General features: G+C 33.7%; 1 protein-coding gene across 2 annotated transcripts in view; it reads left to right on the forward strand.

Annotated features, from left to right (window-relative positions):
- Positions 1 to 22,700, forward strand: part of PCLO (piccolo presynaptic cytomatrix protein) — a 383,134-nt gene that overhangs the window by 319,329 nt on the left and 41,105 nt on the right. For both annotated transcript variants that reach the window (XM_033088047.1, XM_033088046.1), the window contains 2 exons: positions 7,295 to 7,436; positions 20,816 to 20,889. In XM_033088047.1, the coding sequence (XP_032943938.1) occupies positions 7,295 to 7,436; positions 20,816 to 20,889 (216 nt within the window). The remainder of the gene's footprint in view (positions 1 to 7,294; positions 7,437 to 20,815; positions 20,890 to 22,700) is intronic.

Consider the following 22,700-nt stretch of genomic DNA (forward strand, 5'->3'; position numbering starts at 1 on the left):
ACTGGACCTATATCTGCAAATTAATTGTGTTGGCATAAATAACAACATAAAAACTGGAGATCATCACTTTGTTTCAAATTTGAGGAAAAATTATTTCTTACTTCTTCCCAAATTCTAATTTTCAAGTATATAATGTAGTATGTTTTTAAGTAAGTAAAGCTAAAAAGAGAATTCTGAAAATATGTATTTATCATATATAGAAAATATTTGAATCACCTATATTAGTTGTTCATTTATTTATATTCATAAATACATTTGTTTATTTTTTTAATGAATATTATGTTCCAGAACCTCAGCAAAGTGTTAGTGATACTGCAATGAACAAAATAGACAAAAATTACTGTCCTTGTGAATCCTCCATCCTAGTAATCTTTATTGAATAATCAATTAAAGATATCTGGGAAGAATTATGAAGAATGAGGAAGTATGAGTTTTGCCTACCTTCAACTGAGATTGAAAAAGAAAAATCCACTTAGTCATTCACTTAAGCTTTTATGCAACTAAACATCGTGTTTGGAAATCTCTGGAAATGTAACTATATTTTGTTCTATTTGTTATTACTCACTAATAATCTTTACCGTCCAGTGAGATACAATTAACTACAGAAGGATAGAAAACAATTTGGAAATGATCTATTTGGAGAAGTTAGAGAGATCAATGAAATTAACTAGAGAGGTTAGGTCCCCTAGGATGGGACATGCGTTTATGAAATAATTGTCCAAAGTCCTTTGTACTTTGTGGCTGTTGACAACATTTGAGTGATACGAAAAATAACATTCGGTGTTTGTTGTAGCATTAGCCATGTAAATCAGTCTGCTATTATTTATATTAGTATTTATTTATACTGGAAATATATTTCCTTTGGGCAGGATTTTTTTAAACTTTGGATTCCATTTAAGAGCAATATCCTTGTTATCTAAGTATTCATGATCTAAGTAATCAGTTTCAGGGTTATGTAAGAACATTTTTCAAAACAATCATTTATATAATTCCTTTCCACTTAAGTAATCCTGCATGTTTTGCAAGCAAGCTGCAAGAGAGTACCACTGCTTCAAAGGAAAGTGAAATGAGTATTGAAAAATTGAGTTGCCCTTGAAAACCTGATGTAGGTATTGAATGTTTTTTCTTTCAAATATTATTTCCCCAACTATTAATTGTTTAAAGATAAAGATCTTTATTGTGTTACAACAATTGTGCTAGTATCCGTTAGCACAAAACCAAAACTTGGCACTTGATAAATTCATTGTTCTGTATATTTGGACGTAGCTGGAATTATTACCTACATTTAAGGATAAAATGAATTTACTTTTAATTTTCACTTATGATAATGTCTTAAACTTTTTTCCATTACTATGAAATATCAGTCCCTAATTTAATTGTATTTACTTTAAATGACTTCCAAAACCAGTTCTGAACCAAAAACACCTTGAAAAAGGAAGATGCACTTAAAAGGAAACATTGTAGATAAATTCAAGGACTATAGTATATTGAGACAGCACATATTATGTTTACATTAGAAAAACTCTTCTTTACCATGTTATTAGTTTAACTTGACTCCCATTTCCAAGCACCTATTTATATTGAAGTTATATACTATTCTATTCCCTGAGGTGATCATTGATCCCATTATCTGCAAAGTTAGAGAATGGATGATTAGTGAGTCTGGGAAATAGTACAAATTACTGATAGCATTAGATAAAAACAGATTGAATTGGTCATTTAAATGGCTTGAAAAAAATCCGTCATAAAGCCAAAAGGGACGAAGAGGGAAGAGAGTAAACATGAGTAACAGCTTTACCACCTTTCCTGAAACATAGTGAATAGAGACCTCACATCTCCATCTCCGTCTCTGAAAGAAGCTGTTATGTGAATATGGAATGTATTAACGGACACATTTTGATTTTTTTATGAGGAAAAAGGACACTGCAACATTCCATTTCTCATGGTTTATTATAACTTTGTGATATCTTTGTTTTTTTTAACCAATGATTTGTCATTTTAAAAAATATTTCAATGCCATCCTTTCTTCATCGGCCCACCCCCCCAAAGTTTATAAATGACCAATACAGAAGTCAGACTTATCTATTTTCAATACTTTTATTTGTGAAAACTTGTACTATCCAAACTGGATAATAAATATGCTAAAGTAAATTTAGAAAAAAAATACTAAACTTCTAATGTCCTTGTAAGACATAACATCTCTTCTTAAATTAATACCCCTGAATTGTAATAGGAAACAAAAAAAAAAAAAATGTGATTGGACATAATTCAAGGAAAAACCTACCAAATAATGCTGGGGGAAAAGGGAACTTAAAACCTGTCATTTTCAGGTACATATTCACAACAAATCAACAAATGAGATAAAACTGCAAAATCTCTTTAGTAAAAATAACAACAAAAACAACCGCAAAAATAACAGATAGTTAAATACATTGAAAGATAGGCAGTTGCAGCAGAGAGAAAGCAAAAAAGGTCACTGACGTAAACACGGGCTAAGATAAAAGTAGCTAAAGAAAAAAAGAAAAAAAGAAAAAAAAAACATGCTATATAGACATAATTTCTAAAATAGCCAGATGGTTATTTCAGTTCCATCATTAAACTATTGGAATAAACAAAATAATTATTCATTGATTTCTCTTAATTTCAAATAGTTGATCTTAAATCCCATAGACTGGATCTATGAAGATAATATCAATACTGTATCAACCAAGTAATTTGGGAAATTACAGGCCACCTACATTATTCCCGAAATATTTGGAAATAGCTTTGAGCTGGACCAACGATATGAAATCAATCATGGTACATCAAAGGCAGCAAGGCTTTATACATTCCACGTACTGAATTCTGAGGCAGGCACAGATCTCACGGTCTTAATTTGAAATAAATGGATGCGATAGAGAGAAAAGTGGATTAGCATTTTTTAGTTTGATTCTTTCATTAGTTTGTGTGTGAACTGGAACAAGTCACTTAATCTTTCCAGGGCTGTTTTTCTATAGGCGAAATGATGGGTCAGGAGGAAGTTATCGCTAAGAGTCCTTACCAGCTTTTTTCCCCCCATGGTTTCACAATTATAGTCTTGAATTCTGATCTGCGGATTTTGAACATAGTGCTGCCATCGTGTGGTAGGGAGAGTGATAGGTCTGCATTTTTAAGTACTATTCTAGAGGGGTAAAAAACAACAGAGCAAACTAATTGAAGACAGATGTGCAGTCATAGACACACTATCAGATTTAATTAACGTTAGCCACAGTGGAGTAATAAAACAAAATGATGTCTAATCATCTGAAGAAAATGAAGAGGTCAAAAAATAATTTAAAGCCAATTGAATTGCCTCACAGAAGATAAAATTGTTTACCTGAAATGCCCCCTCAATAATTGAGTCACAAAAGTGATTCAGCACTCTAGGATTTATTTCTCTAGGGCAGAGGGCTTATTCTCTCATATATTTATTTCATACATCTTTCTTCTGGTTGGTACTTGATAGTACAAATATGAATTCACAAGAAAGTACACACAAGAATGTAGGCTTCAAAAATATTTTATTAAATAAACCTCAAAGTTGCTGTAAAATAAACATTTCTCATATGTAATACACAGGCATATAATATACCCATGCATAATAGGTCCATAATTTCTGCAACTGATTAAAAGAAATGGAAGAGTAAAGCAGAGGTAGAATATTTTTAAATTGTTTGTTTTGAAATCATAAAATGATGAAAATTCTTATTTAGTTTTAATGTTTTAAAATAATATTTCCTTTAGGACCATAAAAAGACATAGAGAAATTACACTTACATATGAACCAGAGCTCACCAGGTGTCTGTATATCTAGACAGGAAATTAACTCAAGTACTCGTGTCTGTAACAGCACTCTCTGGTGGTTCCTATAGAACGTTACTATACATACTATATTCTATTGTCATTCCAATATAATGTCATTCCACGGTGTCTGTTACGAACTCTTTTAAGTTCACAAAGCTATGCTGTCCTTTTGTTTAGTGTAGTATCATTAAGTATTTCTTTCAATCAAACTAGGTCTGTGGGGATTGGGAAAATAAAACATCAAGTTGAGTGATCACATTTTTCTATATAGTATGATAGATGAAAGTTGCATTCTGGTTTATAAAGCTACAAAGTTTTCCTTGACAGGAACATGAGGGAAAAAAAAAAACAAACAAAAAAAACTCCCATATCAAGTGGTGTTGTTGATGAGAAATTTATGACTTGTATAAAACACACAGCTTGATAAAAAGTGAAATATTGCTAAATTATTCAGATGTTTTAGTTGTTTGGGTAAGGGAAAGAATTATTAACTTTACTGTTATTATTTCATTAAATATTGCTTCAGCATAGTTCCAGGATAAGCTTTTAAGAAGGCTAACATGGAGAAAGCACATGGAGAAATTGGAAAGAACAGCCTCAGCTAACTCTCAGGAGAAAGAAAGCCAAACCAAAGGGAACCAGAGTGAATGATCTGAGAGCTTCCCTCTAAAACATATAAAGGAGAAATATGGTGGATAGAGTCTGAAAGGAGCAGAAGATTAGGGCTTTGAGAGGCAAACTAAGGAATTTGACTGAAACTACTGTTGCTATTTAGATACAGCCCAGTAAAAAGCAAGGTCCATTCTGCATTTTAATTGAATTTAGTTTCAGAAACTAACCAAATGTCAGGCTATCTAATTCTACCTTACACTCATATACCAGGATCAGGAAAAAAAATTAAATCAACACCAGATGTTTTGTTAAGATAATGCGAAACATCTAGATTTATTTGAATTAATCACCTAATTTCTAATTACTCAAAATTTCTTTAGACTCAACCTTACATGTAATTTGTTTTACAAATATGTTAGGTAAACTGAGACTTATCCTAATATATGTATACGTTCTGTAGATTTGGTTTTCTTTCCTTTTATATTTCTTATAAAATGTTATTTGTTTTCTTTTAAACTGACAGTACTTGCACGGGCTTTCTGAATGAGATTTCTATTCACCTAGCCAAAATGAAAAAAACTCTTTTCTTAAATTTATTTCTACCTTTCTTCGGTTTTGCATTCTGTACACATCTCAAATTGCCCAGAAGGGGAATAGAATTAGAAATCACATCAGGCAAAATAAAAGTTCACTAAAGATTGAATATTTTTAAATGTAAATATGACATCCTTTCTATAATGTAGCTATTTTGATACATTGTGCGATTGCTCTTGGATGAAAATTGTTTTAATTTAGTAAAAATAGATTTTAAATTAATGTATATTAAGGTTTGTCTTTGAAAATAGTATATTGAGATTTTCCAGTTGATGAAATTAAAGTTTTTTTTTTTTTTTAAATTCAGTATCATGCCAAAAAACTATTAATACTCTTTTTGGTTGGATTATATAATGCCAATCAACAAGTGTGACAGCTTTCCTGTGTTTACAACCAATTGACTAATCTGACTCATGTGCTTGATTATACAGTTCAATTTACTTTATAAATGTTCATAATTTTATATCATAGTCATATTACCTTTACATTTTTAAATTACTCTTTTAAAAATTATTTTCTAATGTTGAATATATTATCTGGGTTTCTTCTACATAAATTGAGAAAAGTATTAAACAAACATTATAACTGCCATTCTGTTTCCGCAAATCTAGTCCCATGGATTACTAGTAATTCATTGGTCACTGGCTGTTTAACAGGATTCAAGCCTTTTTCTAAATATCTATTACCAACTTATAGACACCCGATAGACAACTGACTAATAAACGTTTCTTCCTTTTTTGCTATTCTGAGAAAGTGAGTCTACTCTCACTGATATATATATTATAAACATTTTTGGTGCCTTTAGATAATCTGTTGTCCTGTGGGAAAGAAGTGGGGAAAAGCTGTAACTTTTGTAAGACTCGATCCTGAGTACTGTGATGATGGTTTTCCTGCCCTCAAATGGTTTCCCTCACAAGCCCTATGGTTTTTACTTATTTGATGATATTGATTATATTAAAATTCCACCACCTCAGGAGTCACGGTGTTTGTGCATAGATCCTTAAGAAAAATAGATATCTTAAGGTCATTACACAATTATCAACTATTCATGCAATAGTGTGAATCTATCCAAATGCTTAAAAAACTCCTGATTGAACAGAGATGTGTTTATGGAGGAGAGAAGCATCGTTTTGTAGCCTAGAACAAGTCTAAAATTAGAAGAGACTCAAGGCAAATTCATTGTCAGGGACTCGGTAGACTCGAAGACAAAAAAGAGGTCGGGGGTATGTGGCAAGACGAAGAAGAGTAAGTAAGGCACTGGGCTCTTGCTTTATCTCACTCCTCATATTTACAAACTTACGAGATAGGCATTACTGACCCCATTGTAGTCTAATGAGAAAACAGACTTCTTAGATTACTCTAGAATGAATTGGGGTTCAAAACCACATCAGTATGTTATCCAAGCTTATGCTCTACCCATATGGCAGAAGATAAATAACAATTTCAAAAAGTTGCCTTGAGAAGCTTTCCTCTACAAAAATAAGGAAATACTTGCCTTCTCTTCTTTGTCCATCAAAATCTCCTCTAATCTAGAACTCCACTAACAATATTAGTACTATACTTCTGCGTAATTACAGCACAGAATTATGTTTCTATAGAAATATGAATTCTTACATCCAAAAACTCAGTTCATGAAATTTTTAAAACAAGCCCCGGTCATAAAGTAAGAAATGCCTAAAAGGAAACAAGTATCTTCAAATTAAATAACCGGCTGGATCAGATAGTTGGTAGAGTGATATCCAAATAAGCACAGAATTTTTAATCACTTCTTGAAATTATCTATTCTATTTTGCATCTTCACTTGTCAAGAGAAAAACAGATTATTAATTATTAATACAAAAAATAATTGAATAATTGTCCTTATCCTGCTATTTCTATATACTCAATCTTTCTAAACTCCTTTGTCCATGGAACAGACAAAAATCTTATCTGTTTGCCCTACCATTATTGCAACACTGTACAAATAAGCCACAGCTACTATTAATAGAATAGTTACATACTATTTAAGTCAGTCTAAAAATATAATGCTTTATCCCTAAAAGTGATTGATGTTTCCTTTATGGCCAAGAAAAACAATCAAGTATGTTAGCGTTGCCACTGTGTATTATTGGTTAAGGAAAAGAAAATGAAAGGCAGGTTAAGAAGTGTGGAGTTCTAGAGCTGTTTCCTTATACATGTAAATGAAGAAAACGCATAATTATGCATTTGAAGACTAAGAGGAGTATCATTGATTGACTGTGATGTTGACTCTTCCCACATCATGCAGCAAAGCCTACCAATCACCGGCCTGCCGAAAGCTCCGTGTCCACGGGTTCCTCCGGCAGCAGCTTTGGCAGTGGGTATAGTGTGGACAGTGAAGGAAGCAGCAGCACTGCAGGGGAGACTAATCTATTTCCTATTCCCAGGATGTAAGTGGCTCTTTTTTTCTCATTACAAAGCTAACAGCATTATGAGTACGTTTTTCTTAACATTTACAGGAAATAACCAGATAATTATCCAATTCTGAGTCATTGTCCCTGAAGCACTTCAACTGTTCATGCCTACATAAAACAAATAGGCTGTAAAAGAAACAGGACACACTGGATTAATTTTGTTAATTCTAAGGATGAATGCGGGTCACTACCAGGACTACTTAATTAATCTGTATTTAACAGAAAAAAAAATGCTAAAATAACTTAGCCATGCCTGTATCATGCTTTAATCACATAATCACCAAATATATATATATATATATACACACACACATATATATGTATTTGAGATAAACATAGATTAGATTTAAACATGTTTTAAAAACTCATATGCCATATTTGAAATAGATAACACACTAAGCTACTCATGATTTTTCAACTATAAATCTCACTACAATTAAAATTGAAGCTATCTGAAGTGTTTCCTTATTTTCTAGAACAAATAGCAAACAGTACATAGGTAGGTCCCTGAGTAGATAATCTCAAAGTAAAGTTCATTGGTAATATGTTAAGCCTCAAGAAAATCATATTGCAAATCAAATGCCTAACTAAAGCAGATTGTGTTTAGAATGTGTTAGAATGGATTTAGTCATATTGGTGGCAAAATTCAGCAGCATCCCACATAAATATGTAGGTTATGTCTTTTCCAATATCAAAATCAAAACTTCCTGAACTTCCCTTTCTTCCCCAGTAACTAGTTTTCTGGGTTTTCAAAAACATGACTGGGCAACCCAGCTCCAGAATCTAGGCCAGGGTGAATCCAGCCTGCCACCTGATTTTGTAAGATCTGTGAGCTAAAAATGGCTTTTGCATTTTTAAATGTTTGAAAAAGAAAAAAAACTAAATAAAACAGAAAAATAGCATTTCGTGACACATGAAAATTATACGAAATTGAAATTTCAGGATCCATAAATTAAGTTTTATTGGAAAACAGCCACACCCATTTGCTTATCCTTTGCCTAATTGTATACTACCGCGGCAGTCTTGAGTAGTTGCAACAGAGACCACTCAAATCATCCATTATCTGGCTCTTTACTGGAAGAGCTTGTGGACCCTGCTGGGACCTTGTTAAAGGGTATTTTGCATCTTCTCCAATGTTGAGTGCAGCCTTTTCTGGAAGTGGAACTTCTATTTCTCTTTATTTTAATGTCACAGTTTTTATAAATCTTTCCTTTTGATCTCCACAATAGTGCTAATATTTAGATAATGGCTCAATTTACAAAAGCAAAATAATAGGGAAAATGGATTTGTAAAGTGAAAAATGTGTTTATTTTGTGATTTTCAAGTTACATTTTTCTTACTTGAATTATTTAATCCCTATTTTTTTTTCGTTTTTTTTTGAGACTTAGTCTATGCATCATCAATAGAGTTATTTGTACTTAATTAGTTCTTTTTTTATTGAAAATTATTTCTAAAAGGAGCCAGATCTCATTAGTCCTCGACACCTGATGATCCAGTTTGACTGAAGAGAATTTCAGTAAATTCATTAAATTCCTCTCTCCAAATTATAATATAATATAAAAGTGTAAAGGTTTTGTACCACACATTACTTTCAATTTATCTGTACCTTTCAATTTATCTGTACTTTCAAAATAAATAACTTAACACTGATGATAAAGTTATAACTTTCAGAGAGTAAACTGTATTTTATCCTCAATATCTGAATGTCTAAAATGGAAGTAGATTATGTATTTTTACATACATACCACATTCCAGTTTTGTTTTTTCCCATTTGCCTGTTTCTCTTGTAAATCACAGCCTTTCAAAACTACCTGGAGGCTATTGTTTTGCCATACGAGCAAACACACACAAAAATTCTCTCTTTATAAGTATTATAGGATGTGTTTTAAAGCAGTATTTGGTAGTTCTTTTATATGCCCAGTTGTGTCTAACACATTATTTCTTGGGCTAGCATAAGTGCTCAATACCTATTTTGTAGCTGATTAACAAATATAAATTACAAATTGTGTAGTCAGAATGTTCTGAGCTGAAGATTATTTATTGGGAATTCAGAAAAATCACATCCTTTACAGGACCCACAGTTAAGTTTCCTTTGTACTTCATTTGGCTTCACAATGCTGCAGAAGTTTTCTGTATAATCTTATAAATACACCTACTACACATTTTGGTTAAGCACCTAATGTTAAAATCAATTTTCACTAGAAGCAAAGACTAGCACCATTAAAATGCAAAATCTAGGACTCGAGATCAAATAAAAAATATCAACATTTATTTTATTACAATTACTAAAAAATATAATTATTTTGTGAAAGTTTGCCATAGTATAGGGTAGCAATTTGTCAGTACAGAGATACTTCGGTTTTCTAACGTCTCCATTAACGAACATTTTGGTTTATGAATGCCGTAAACCCGGAAGTAAATGTTCTGGTTTTCGAACAGGACTCAGAAGTTGAACATGCCACACAGCTTCTGCTGAGTGCAAAATCCTGAGGCCTAGCTGTCGGCTGTTTTCGAACGTTTCAGAACTCGTGGATTACGTTCGAAAACCCAAGTACCACTGTACTTTCATCTGCTACATTAGCACTACTAAAATGATCCTCACTTTCAATTGAGTTCGGCTCAGTAATGATATGTTATGGCTCTTTCTACTAGTATAGCGTACTGCTAAAGGGGAGGAGGCTACCAAGCTATTAAGCTTTTCTCCCTGTCTAATTATAACAGAGTTAATGTTTGTTTGTTTGTTTTTTAACTTATAAACTACATACTTACCTTGAATCGCACGAAGCATTTACACAAACTGAAGTTTTGTGCATTGTTAAATCAAGACTTTTTTTTTTTTTCCCAGTCCTGAGGTAATCCTTTCCAGGGGAAACAAAACAAAAAAATAAACTTAGCAGTGTGAATCACATGACTGCACAGACTTACAGAAAAGTCTGTCAATGTTTTTGTTTTCGTTTTGTTCCTGGGATAGTGGCTTCAACACTCTGGTTTTTGGTGGTGTTTTTTTATATATATATTTTCTTTTTGTTTTATTTTTTTATTAGTTTCAGGTGCACAAGACAAAGTAATACTTAGACGTTTATCATTTGTATCCCTCACCCTGTGTGAAACCCCCTCCCCCATCCACTATCCCTCTGACATCGCATACAGCCATTACATTTCCACTGTCTCTATTCCTAATGCTGTACTCCGCTTCTTGTAAGTATATACATACATATATATACATATATATATATATGAAAAATTATAGTTGGCATTCATTATTGTTCAGCTTCAGCTTCAGGTGTACAGTGCAGTGATCAGGCATCTACATCATCCCTGGGGTGGTCTCCCAAATGGGACACGTATCCATCGGATACCCTACAGATCTTTATAACATTATTTATTACATTCCCCAAATTGATTTTCAAAACCCCGTGGCCATCTTGTGGTTACCGACTGTTTTCTAATCCCCTCACCTTCCCCCTTACCCCCACCCCCCCGCCCATCTAGCAACCCTCAGTTTTTCCTCTATGTCTCCAAAACTGTTTCTGATTAGTTCATTCACTTATTCTTTTCTTTAGATTCCACATATAAGTGAGATCATATGGTACTTATCTTTCTCTGTCTGACTTATTTCACTTAACATAATGTTCTCTAGGTCCATCCATGTTGTTGCAAATGGTAAGATTTCTTTTTTCTTTATGACTGCGTAATACTCCGTTGTATAAATGTACCACAGTTTCTTAATCCAGTCATCTACCGATGGGCATTTCGGTTGTTTCCATGTCTTGGCTATTGTGTATAATGCTGCAATAAACATAGGAGTGAATAAAGAGTTTTGAATTAGAGTTTTGGATTTCTCCGGATAGATACCTAGGAGTGGAATTACTGGATCGTAATCCATTTTCAGATTTTTCAGATTTTTGAGATATGTCCATATTGTTTTCCATAGTGGCTGCACCAATCTGCCATCCCACCAACAGTGCACAAGCGTTCCTTTTTCTCCACATCCGCGCCAGCACTTGTTGTTTGTTGACTTATTGATGATAGGCATTTTGACTGGGGTGAGGTGGTATCTCATTGTGGTTTTTATTTGCATTTCTCTGATGGTTAATGAGGTTGAGCATTTCTTCATATGTCTGTTTGCCATCTGTATGTCCTTTTTAGAAAAATGTCTCTTCATGTCCTCTGCCCATTTTTTAATTGGGTTGTTTGTTTCTTTGGACTTGAGTTGAGTGAGTTTTTTATAAATTTGGGGTATTAACCCCTTATCAGATATATCATTGGCAAATATCTTTTCCCATTCAGTAGGAATCCCTTTTTGTTTTATTGATGGTTTCCTTTGCTGTGAAAAAACTTTTTAGTTTGATGTAATCCCACATGTTTATTTTTTCTCTTACTTCCCTCGCGTGAGGGGATATATCAGTAAAAATCTTGCTCCGGGTAATATCTGTGAAGTTTCTTCCTATATTTTCTTCTAGGAATTTTATGGTTTCAGCTCTTACATTTAAGTCTTTAAGCCATTTTGAATTTATTTTTGTATATGGTGTAAGGAGGTGGTCCAGCTTCATTTTTTTGCATGTGTCTGTCCAGGTTTCCCAGCACCATTTATTGAATAGACCGTCTTTACCCCACCGTGCATTCTTGCTTCCATTGTCGTAGATTAAATGGCCATATAGGCATGGATTTATTTCTGGGCTCTTTATTCTGTTCCATTGATCTATGGGTCTGTTTTTATGCCAGTACCATGCTGTTTTGATTACTGTAGACTTGTAGTATAATTTGATGTCAGGCATTGTTATACCTCCCACTTTGTTCTTATTTCTCAAGATTGCTGAGGCTATCCGCGGTCTTTTATGGTCCCATATAAATTTTAGGATTATATGTTCTATTTCTGTGAAAAACGTCTTTGGTAGTTTGATAGGAATTGCGTTGAATATGTATATTGCCTTAGGCAGTATGGACATTTTAACTATATTAATTCTTCCTATCCATGAACATGATATGTGTTTCCATCTATTTGTATCTTCTTTCATTTCTTTCTTCAGTGTCTTATAATTTTCTGAGTATAGATCTTTTACTTCTTTGGTTAAATTTATTCCCAGGTATTTTATAGTCTTTGGAGCACTTGTAAATGGGATTTTTTTTTTTATTTCTCCTTCTGATGTTTTATTATTGATAAATACAAATGCAACTGATTTCTGAATATTAATTTTGTATCCTGCTACTTTACTAAATTCATCTATCAGCTCTAATAGTTTCTTGGTGGAGTCTTTAGGGTTCTCTCTATATATAGTATCATATCATCTGCGTATAATGACAATTTTACTTCCTCCTTACCGATTTGGATGCCTTTTATTTCTTTTTCTTGGTGATTGCTGGGGCTAGAACTTCCAGCACTATGTTGAATAGAAGTAGAGAAAGTGGGCAACCTTGCCTTGTTCCTGATCTTAAGCGGAATGGTTTTAGCTTTTCCCCATTGAGTATGATGTTAGCTGTGGGTTTATCATATATGGCCTTTATTATGTTGAGATATGATCCCTCTATTTCTACTTTCTTAAGGGTTTTTATCATAAATGGCTGCTGGATTTTATCAAATGAATGCTTTTTCTGCATCTATTGATATGATCATGTGATTTTTATTTTTCATTTTGTTTATGTGGTGTATCACATTAATTGATTTGCAGATGTTGAACCACCCTTGCATACCAGGGATGAATCCCACTTGATCATGGTGTATGATCTTTTTAATGTATTGCTGAATTCTGTTCACTAATATTTTGTTGAGGATTTTTGCATCTTTGTTCATTAGCGATATCGGCCTGTAGTTTTCTTTTTTTGTGGTGTCTTTGTCTGATTTGGGAATTAGGGTGATAGTGGCTTCGTAAAAAGTATTTGGGAATCTTCCCTCCTTCTGGATTTTTTGGAAGAGCTTGAGGAGAATAGGTGATAATTCTTTTTTGAACGTTTTGTAAAATTCACCTGTAAAGCCATCTGGTCCAGGGCTTTTGTTTGTTGGGAGATTGTTGAGTACTGATTCAATTTCCCTGGTGGTAATCAGTCTATTCAGGTTTTCTGTTTCTTCTTGAGTTAGCCTTGGAAGGTTGTACGCCTCTAGAAAATTGTGCATTTCTTCCAGATTGTCAAATTTGTTGGCATATAGTTGCTCATAGTAATTTCTTAATTTTTTTTGTATTTCTGCGGTGTCTGTTGTCACTTCTCCTCTTTCATTTCTGATTTCATTAATTTGGGTCCTCTCTCTCTTTTTTTTAATGAGTCTGGCTAAAGGTTTGTCAATTTTGTTCATCTTCTCTAGAACCAACCAACTCTTGGATTCATTGATCTTTTGTATTGTTTTTCTGGTTTTTATTTCATTTATTTCCTCTCTGATCTTTATTATCTCCTTCCTTGTACTCCCTTTGGGCTTATTTTGCTGTTCTTTTTCCAGATCCCTTAAGTGTGAAGATAAACTGTTGATTAGTGATGTTTCTTGTTTCTTTACATAGGCCTGCAAAGCTATGAATTTCCCTCTTAGGACTGCTTTCGCGGCATCCTATAGATTTTGGGTCGTCTTGTTTTCATTTTCGTTTGTCTCGAGATATCTTTTGATTTCTTCCTTGATCTCCTGTTTGACCCATTCATTATTTAGTAACATATTAGTCAGCCTTCATGAATTGGTGTGTCTTCCAGTTTTTTTCCTGCATTTCATTTCTAATTTCATATTACTGTGGTCAGAGAAGACAATTGATATGATTTCAATTTTCTTAAATTTATCAAGACTTGTTTTGTGGCCTAACATATGGTCTATCTTGGAAAATGTTCCATGTGCGCTTGAGAAGAACTTGTATTCTGCAGCATTGAGGTGAAATGTTCTGAAAATATCGATTAAATCCAAGTGGTCCAATGTATCATTTAAGGCTGTTGTTTCCATCTTGATTTTCTATCTGGAAGACCTGTCCCTTGTTGTCAGAGTTGTGTTGAAGTCCCTTACTATGATAGTGTTACTGTTGATCTCTGTCTTTATGTCAGTTAATATCTGTTTTATATATTTAGGTGCTCCTATGTTGGGTGCATAGATGTTTACTAGGGTTATGTCCTCTTGTCAGATAGATCCCTTTATTATTATATAGTGCCCATCTTTGTCTTTTAATATGTTCTTCATTTTAAAGTCTATTTTGTCAGTTATAAGTATTGCAACTCCAGCTTTTTTCTCATTGCCATTTGCATGAAATATCTTACTCCAACCCTTCACTTTCAACCTGTGTGTGTCTTTTAATCTGAGGTGAGTCTCTTGTATACAGCATATACAAGGGTCTTGCTTTCTTATCCTCTCAGCCACCCTATGTCTCTTGATTGGAGCTTTTAATCCATTTACATTTAAAGTGATTATTGATAGGTACATAGTTATTGCCATTTTTAAATTTGTAGTTAGATTGTTTTTATCTTTCTTCTATTTACAAAAGTCCTTTTAGTATTCCTTGCAATGCTGGCTTGGTGGTAATAAATTCCTTTAGCTTATTCTTTTCTGGGAAGCTCTTTATTTCTCCATCAACTAGCTTTAAATGATAGCCTTGATGGATAAAGCAATCTAGGTTGTAGGCCTTTGTCTTGCATCACTTTGAGTATCTCCTGCCACTCCCTCCTGGCCTTCAATGTTTCTGTAGAAAAGTCATTTGATAGTCTTATGGGAGTTCCCTTGTATGTAACCCTCTTTCTCTTGCTGCTTTTAGGATTCTCTCTTTGTCTTTAACCTTTGCCATTTTAACTATAACATGTCTTGGTGTGGCCCTGTTTGGGTTTATCCTGGTTGGAACTCTCTGCAATTCTTGGACTTGTATGTTGGTTTCCTTCATCAGATTAGGGAAGTTTTTGGACATTATTACTTCAAATATGTTCTCAATCCCTTGCTTCCTCTCTTCACCTTCTGGTATTCCTATGATGCGCATGTTGTTGTGCTTGATGTTATCCCAGAGGTCTCTTAAACCATCTTCATTGTTTTTTATTCTTTTTTCTTTCTGTTGTTCTGTTTGGGTGATCTCTGCTAACTTGTCTTCTAAGTCACTGATTCGATCCTCTGCTTCATCTAACCTGCTGTTAATTCCTTCAAGTGAGTTCTTTATTTCGGTAATTGTGTTCTTTAGTTCTAACTGGTTGTTCATTATGATTTCTACATCCTTCTTTATGTAGTCTCTAAGCTCCTTAAACATTCTTATGATCAGTGTTCTGAACTCTGTCTCTGATAGGTTGGTTACCTTTGTTTCATTTGGTTCCATTTCTGGAGGTTTCTTCTGTTCTTTTATTTGGGACATGTTTCTTTGTTTCTCCATTCTGTCTTACTCTCTGTGTTTGCTTTGATGTGTTAGGTAGATACCCTCGAGTTCTTAGTTCTTGCGGGGTTATCCTATGTAGTATGTGTCCTTTATATTTGACTTGTACTACTTCGTTCTTCTCCTCTGCGTGTGCTCCAACTGTGACTCTTGTGTTGTGTATATTGTCCTGTTAAACAAAATCTTTAATTGCTTTTCGCTTGTGAGTAGGTGGGGTTAACTCCTAGTCTGACTAGTTGTGAGACTTGGCTCTGCTCACCGCAGGGTGTTCTGCTGCATGAGGGTCGACCACTTAAATGTGGTTCAACACTCTTTTTAAATCCCACACTCCCACTCCCTTCCCTCTGGCAACCATTAGCTTATTCTCTATATCTATGAGTCTGTTTCTCTTTTGTTTTGTTTATTCATTCATTCATTCATTTAGAATTCACATATAAGTGAGATAATACAGTGCTTGTCTTTGTCTCACTTATTTCACTTAGCTGGATACCCTCTAGGTCCATCCCTCTACGTTATATTCCTGTGTGTGTGTGTGTGTGTATGTGTGTGTGTGTGTGTGTGTGTGTGTGTGTACCATATCTTTTTTATCCATTCATTCATTGATGGACATCTAGGTTGCTTCCATACCTTGGCTATTGTAAATAATGCTACAATGAACATAACGGTGCATACACGAGTTATGACAATTAAGTTCTCGAACTCATTCTAGAAAAAGTGCTAGATATTGCTGAATATCACTACGGTCACCTTCTAAGTACTCCCCTTGGGAAGCTATGCACTGATGCCAGAGCCTAGTCTACCCTTCGAAGCAATTTTATATCTCTTTTTCTGGAATGGCCATCAGAGCTGTCATTGTATTACCCCTGATGTCCTGAATGTCATCAAAATGTCTTCCTTTCAACATTTCCTTTATCTTTGGGTAAAGAAAGAAGTCATTGGGGCCAGATCAGGTGAGTAGGAAGGGTGTTCCAATACAGTTATTTGTTTATTGGCTAAAAACTCCCTCACAGACAGTGCCCTGTGAGCTAGTGCATTGTCATGATGCAAGAGGCATGAATTGTTGGCAAAAAGTTCAGGTCATCTAACTTTTTCACACAGCCTTTTTAGCACTTCCAAAGAGTAAACCTGGTTAACTGTTTGTCCAGTTAGTACAAATTCATAATGAATAATCCCTCTGATACCAATAAAAGGTTAGCAAAATCATTGCAAAAAGTTTGAGAACTTAATTGTCTGACCTCGTATCTTTTCAAATTAGTATTTTTGTTTTATCTGGATAAATACGCAAAAGTGTAATTACTGCATCATATGACAGCTCTATTTTTAATTTTTTGAGCAATCCCCGTACTGTTTTCCATGGTTGCTACACTAATTCACAATCCCACCAATGTGTGTATGAGGGTTCACTTTTATCCACATCCTTGCCAGCCCTTGATATTTGTTCAGTTATTGATTATAGCCATTCTGACAGGTGTGAGGTGATAGCTCATGGTGATTTTAATTTGCATTTCCCTGATGATTAGTGACATTGAGCATCTTTTCATATGTCTGTTGGTCATCTGTATGTCCTCAAAGGAGAACTGTCTATCCATGTCCTCTGCCCATTTTTTAATTGGATTATTTAGGGTTTTTTGGTATAAGTTGTATGAGTTCCTTATAAATTTTGGATATCAACTCCTTACTGGATGTGTCATTTGCAAATATGTTCTCCTATTCAGTAGATCTTTTCATTTGCTTGATGGTTTCCTTTATTATACAAAAAATTTTTAGTTTGATGTAGTCCCATTTATTTATTCTTCCTTTAGTTTCCCTTGCTCAAGAAGATATATCCAAAAAGATATTGCTTAGAGTGATGTCAAAGAGTTTACTGTCTGTTTTGTTCTATGATTTTATTGTTTCAGTTCTAGCATTTAAGTGTTTAATCCATTTCGAGTTTATTTTTGTATATGGTGTAAGAAAGTGGTCCAACATCATGTTTTGCATATATCTGTCCAGTTTTACCAACACCACTTATGGGAGAGACTGTCTTTAATGCTTGCATATCATTGTCTCATTTGTCATGTATTAATTGACCATATAAGTAAGGATTTATTTCTGGGCTCTCTGTTTAATCCATTGGTGTATATATATATATATATATATGTATATATATATATATATATATATATATATACATACATATACACACATACATATATGTTTTCATGCCAGTACCACACTGTTTTGATTATTGTAGCTTTGTAGTAGACTTTTTTGTATCAATTCAGACGCAAGTTATACATAATATATACATATATGTACCTTTATACATGTATATGTCTATATGTATGTAGATAGATAGATAGATAGATAGATATAATTTCTAACACTTTTTGCATGCACTTTATATTTTACATTATCACTTAATAAAAAAATGTGTTTAAACCTTTGACCTAGAATTGTCAAAATGAAACAATGTAATGGCTTTCAAGATAAAATAATTTCTGAATTTACATGTTTCTCTTTCATTTTGTGCAGAAATAATTTTCAGTAGAATGAATAAAGGATCTTTAGGGCAGTTTTCAAGTAAGATATCATTAGATTGTTTTTTAACTTATTTTTCAATTATAATTGACATACAATATTATATTAAGTTCAGGTATACAACATAGTAGTTAGACACTTACCAAGTGATCATTCTGATAATTCTAGTACTGATCTGACACCATACATAGTTATTACAATATTATTGACTCTATCCCATATGCTGCACTTCAGATCCTTGTGACTATTTTTATAACCGGCAATTTGTAGTTCTTAATCTCTTTCACCTTTTTCACCTTCCCCCTAAACTGGTCCCTCACATCTGTCAACCATCAATTTGTTACTATAGCCTTGTAGTATAGTTTGATATCAGGTTGCATGATGCCTCCAACTTGGTTCTTCTCACTCAATATTGATTTGGCAATTGGGGTCTTTTGTGGTTCCATATAAATGTTAGGGTTATTTGTTCTAGGTCTGTGAGAAATGCCTTTGGTATTTTGATAGGGATTGCATTGAATCTGTAGATTGCTTTCAGTAGTATAATGTCATTAAATTTGTAAGAAATAAATGTAGTTACATTTTCAGTAGGTTCACCAAACCAAATATTTTTGTGAAAGTAAGAATTGTTAGTAAATCCTACTATGTTAGATTTATTGTTTAGAAAGCATAGTATCAAGATGTCTTTTTGTTCAATCACCCTTTTTAACATGTAAGCATTTTCATTTCATTTTTTTAGAACATATTATATAAGTACATAAAAGGCAATTCCAAAACCTTTTGTATGCCATGTAGCTTTCCTCTGACTGAAGAAATAAGAAGTAGCCTGTAATCTTTAGCTGTTACATTATCAATATTCTGAACTCATAGTTCTCAAAGTACCATGAATTCTTCACTTGTTTGGACTTCCAAAAAGTTTGATGCTGAAACTAAAAGTGAGTTGCAGACTCTACCTGAATTCTAAAGAATTATGTGGATACCTATGTATTAATACTATCCTTATATTACAAGAGAAGAAGTAGTTTTCACCAGATTAAGTAGATTTGCTTTAGATGACACATAGCATGAAATAGCAAAGCTTGAAACAGAAACCAAGCAGTCTGACTTCAAAAGCAAATACACTATACACAGTTGAAAACACAGGAAGGAACTGTAAGGAAACCACTAAGTGAAAAAAAAAATACGTTATTACAATATTATTTTTATAAGTTAATTCAAAATTTCCCTTTTCATCAAAGGATCTATATAATTCATCATAACAAGTGTAAATTCTCACTTCTTGAATTTAAAATGAACCAACAAAAAACCCTAAATTTTAAAACAAAATTTGAAATTTCGAATGGTCTGATCTTTGATAAATGAATCAACAAGTAAGACACTGAATTTTGTAGTATTAGTTTAAACTAGGTGGGAATTATAAACAAGTTCCCATTTTAAAATTAAAATGGTATACAATTAAAAAATGGGCAGAGGACCTAAAAAGACACTTCTCCCAAGAAGACCTAAAAATGGCGAACAGATATGTGAAAAAATGTTCAACTTCACTAGCTATTAGGAAAATGCAGATCAAAGCCACAATGAGATAAGACCTCACGCATTTTAGAATGGCTGTCATCAACAAGACAAATAATAACAAGTATTGGAGAAGCTGTAGAGAAAAACGAACCCTCTTACACTGTTGGTGGGAATGGAAATTAGTACAGACACTATGGAAAACAGTATGGAGGCTCCTCAAAAATTTAAAAATATAGTTACCATGTGACCCAGCAATTCCTCTCCTGGGTATATACCCCAAAATTCTGAAAACATTTATCCATAAAGATATATGTGCTCCAATTTTCATTGCACCATTATTCACCAAGACATGGAAACAACCAAAGTGCCCTTCAATAAGTGCTTGGATAAAGATGTGGTACACTATACAATGGAATATAACTCGGCCATAAGAAAAAATGAAATACTGCCATTTGTGACTACATGGATGGATCTTAAGACTATCATGCTAAGCGAAATAAGTCAGACAGAAGAAAATCAAGAACCATATGATTTTAGTCATATTTTATATCCCATGTGTGAAAGCAACAAATGGAAAAGACAAACAAACAAACAAAACTCATAGACACAGACAACAGTTTAGTGGTTATCAGAGGGTAAGGAGGGAAGGAGAATGGTAGACGAGGGGAAAGGGGGTCAAATATATGGTGATGGAAGGAGAACTGACTCTGGGTGGTGAACACACAATGCAATATATAGATGATGTATTACAGAATTGTACACTTGACACCTACATAATTTTACTAACCAATATCACCCCAATAAACTTAATTTAAAAAAAAAGATCACATTAGGAAAAAAATAGCATGATACAGTATTTTATATCATGTCATTGTGCTTATACTTGCTATTCAAGTAATTTATTGCAGGTCTGAATATATAATGTTATTTTACTTTTGCAAATTTGGCTTCCTCATGTGCACTTAGGAGAGCACAACTGAATATAATATAACCTTTTGATTTCTTTATAAATAGAGGGAAGATGGGGCAAAATGGACAAGAGCCCATAAAACAGCCAGGAGTAGTTGTGGGACTAGCAGATGCTGAAGGTAAGTGAAAATTTACACACCCCATGTTGGTTGAATCTATATGTTACACTCTAAGTGTTTGTTTTGTTTCTCTTTTAATATGAATGTTAATTTCTAAGTACTAATGGCAAACGCACTAGGAAGTAAGTCATCAGTATCTATGTTATCTATTAAATTAGAATGACTTTGTAACTTCATTTAACAAGTTCCTACTTACCTCATTCATATTTAACACTTAAATGTTTGGGGGGGGGCACAAATTTTAAAAGAGGACAAAGAATGAGATTGATGACAGGAAAGAGACTCAGAAGACTGTCTAGAGAAAAAAAAATATCTTCTTCAACTTTTAAAACATTTTTTTGTTTAAAATACCATGCAAAAAATAAATTCAGAAAGCTCATTTAAGTCACTGGAGAGTCGTAAATATATGGAACTAAGAAGAAACTAAAATTGTAAAAATCATTTTATAGAAAAAATAATGACCTAACTAACTTCTAAAGTGAAACCTAATTTGAGGTTAAATTTACTTTTATTAAACAAATGCTAAGGATATTACAAATATTAAAAAAAAAAAAAGAAAAATCTTAACTATAGGAAACACATAATCAGTATCTGTAAGGTATGCCAGGACTGGCTTGTCTTTCATAATATTGTGATTAGATCTCTTGCACTGTTATTCTTCATGACCATGAATTGTACCAACTTCTCAATAAGTTTAACTATCCTAATTACACTATTCTAAGTACTTTTATTTAATTCTTACAATGACCTATGCTGGTAAATAATACTACAGATTAGGTTTCCATATAAAGAAACTGAAGTTCAAACATCATACACGGCAAAGGCAAGTGACGTAAACCCAGGAAAATGATACCAAATCTCATGCTGTTCAAAAGAATGATTAAAGGCATGGTATCACAAGGACACTACCGTGTTTCCCCGAAAATAGGACCTACCCGGACAATCAGCTCTATTTTACTATCACATAAGACCGGGTCTTATATAATGTAATATAATATGATATGATATGATATAATAAGACCGGGTCTTATATTAATTTTTGCTCCGAAAGATGCATTAGGGCTGATTGTCTGGCTAGGTCTTATTTTCGGGGAAACATGGCAGATGGGGAAATAGAAAACTCAGATCTGGGTGTTAAATCTGGTCCTGTTAACTAACTGGTGACCTGATCTCTCTATCTTCAGAAACCTCATCTGAGTAATGCTGGGTCTAAGTGATACCTAAGGTTCCTCGTGGACTTAATTGGATATCACATTTTTCTGGTTCTACTGAAAAAAAAAAAAAAGACTCGTTCAAAGACTGGGCTTTCTCTATCTGTTGCCATGTTCCCCAGGGTTCCATCCTTAACGCACCAATCTCTTTAACCACCTGCTCTGCGTAAACACATCAACTCTTGTCTATATGTTGATTACTCACAAATCTACCACCCAAACTCCCTGGAAACCACTCTGAACATTTAAAATAGAGGAAATTTATGGCTGGTAATTATTATATACTCATGGAGGAGGCTGGGAAACCAAGCAGGAAAGTAAATAGGTAGAGGAAAGAAGGTACTGGCCCTATAGGCTGGAGGCCAGTGACAACTAAAACCAGGACAAGTCTGTCTTGATAGGAGGGGAAGACAAGAACACAGCAAATGCCAGAAATACGTCTTGAGATAGACAGGATGGGGCGAAGTGTCCTTTTTCTCTGTTCCTCCCAGCTCCGATCTCTGCCAGTGACTGATCACATCCAACTGGTGGCCAAATGACAGGGAAGCCTGCGAAACAGCCTAGAGAGGAGCGACTCTGAAAGGAGGGCAAGAGAAAGAC

Source organism: Rhinolophus ferrumequinum, chromosome 20 (assembly GCF_004115265.2).
Source record: "Rhinolophus ferrumequinum isolate MPI-CBG mRhiFer1 chromosome 20, mRhiFer1_v1.p, whole genome shotgun sequence".
In the NCBI taxonomy this organism is placed as follows: domain Eukaryota; kingdom Metazoa; phylum Chordata; class Mammalia; order Chiroptera; family Rhinolophidae; genus Rhinolophus; species Rhinolophus ferrumequinum.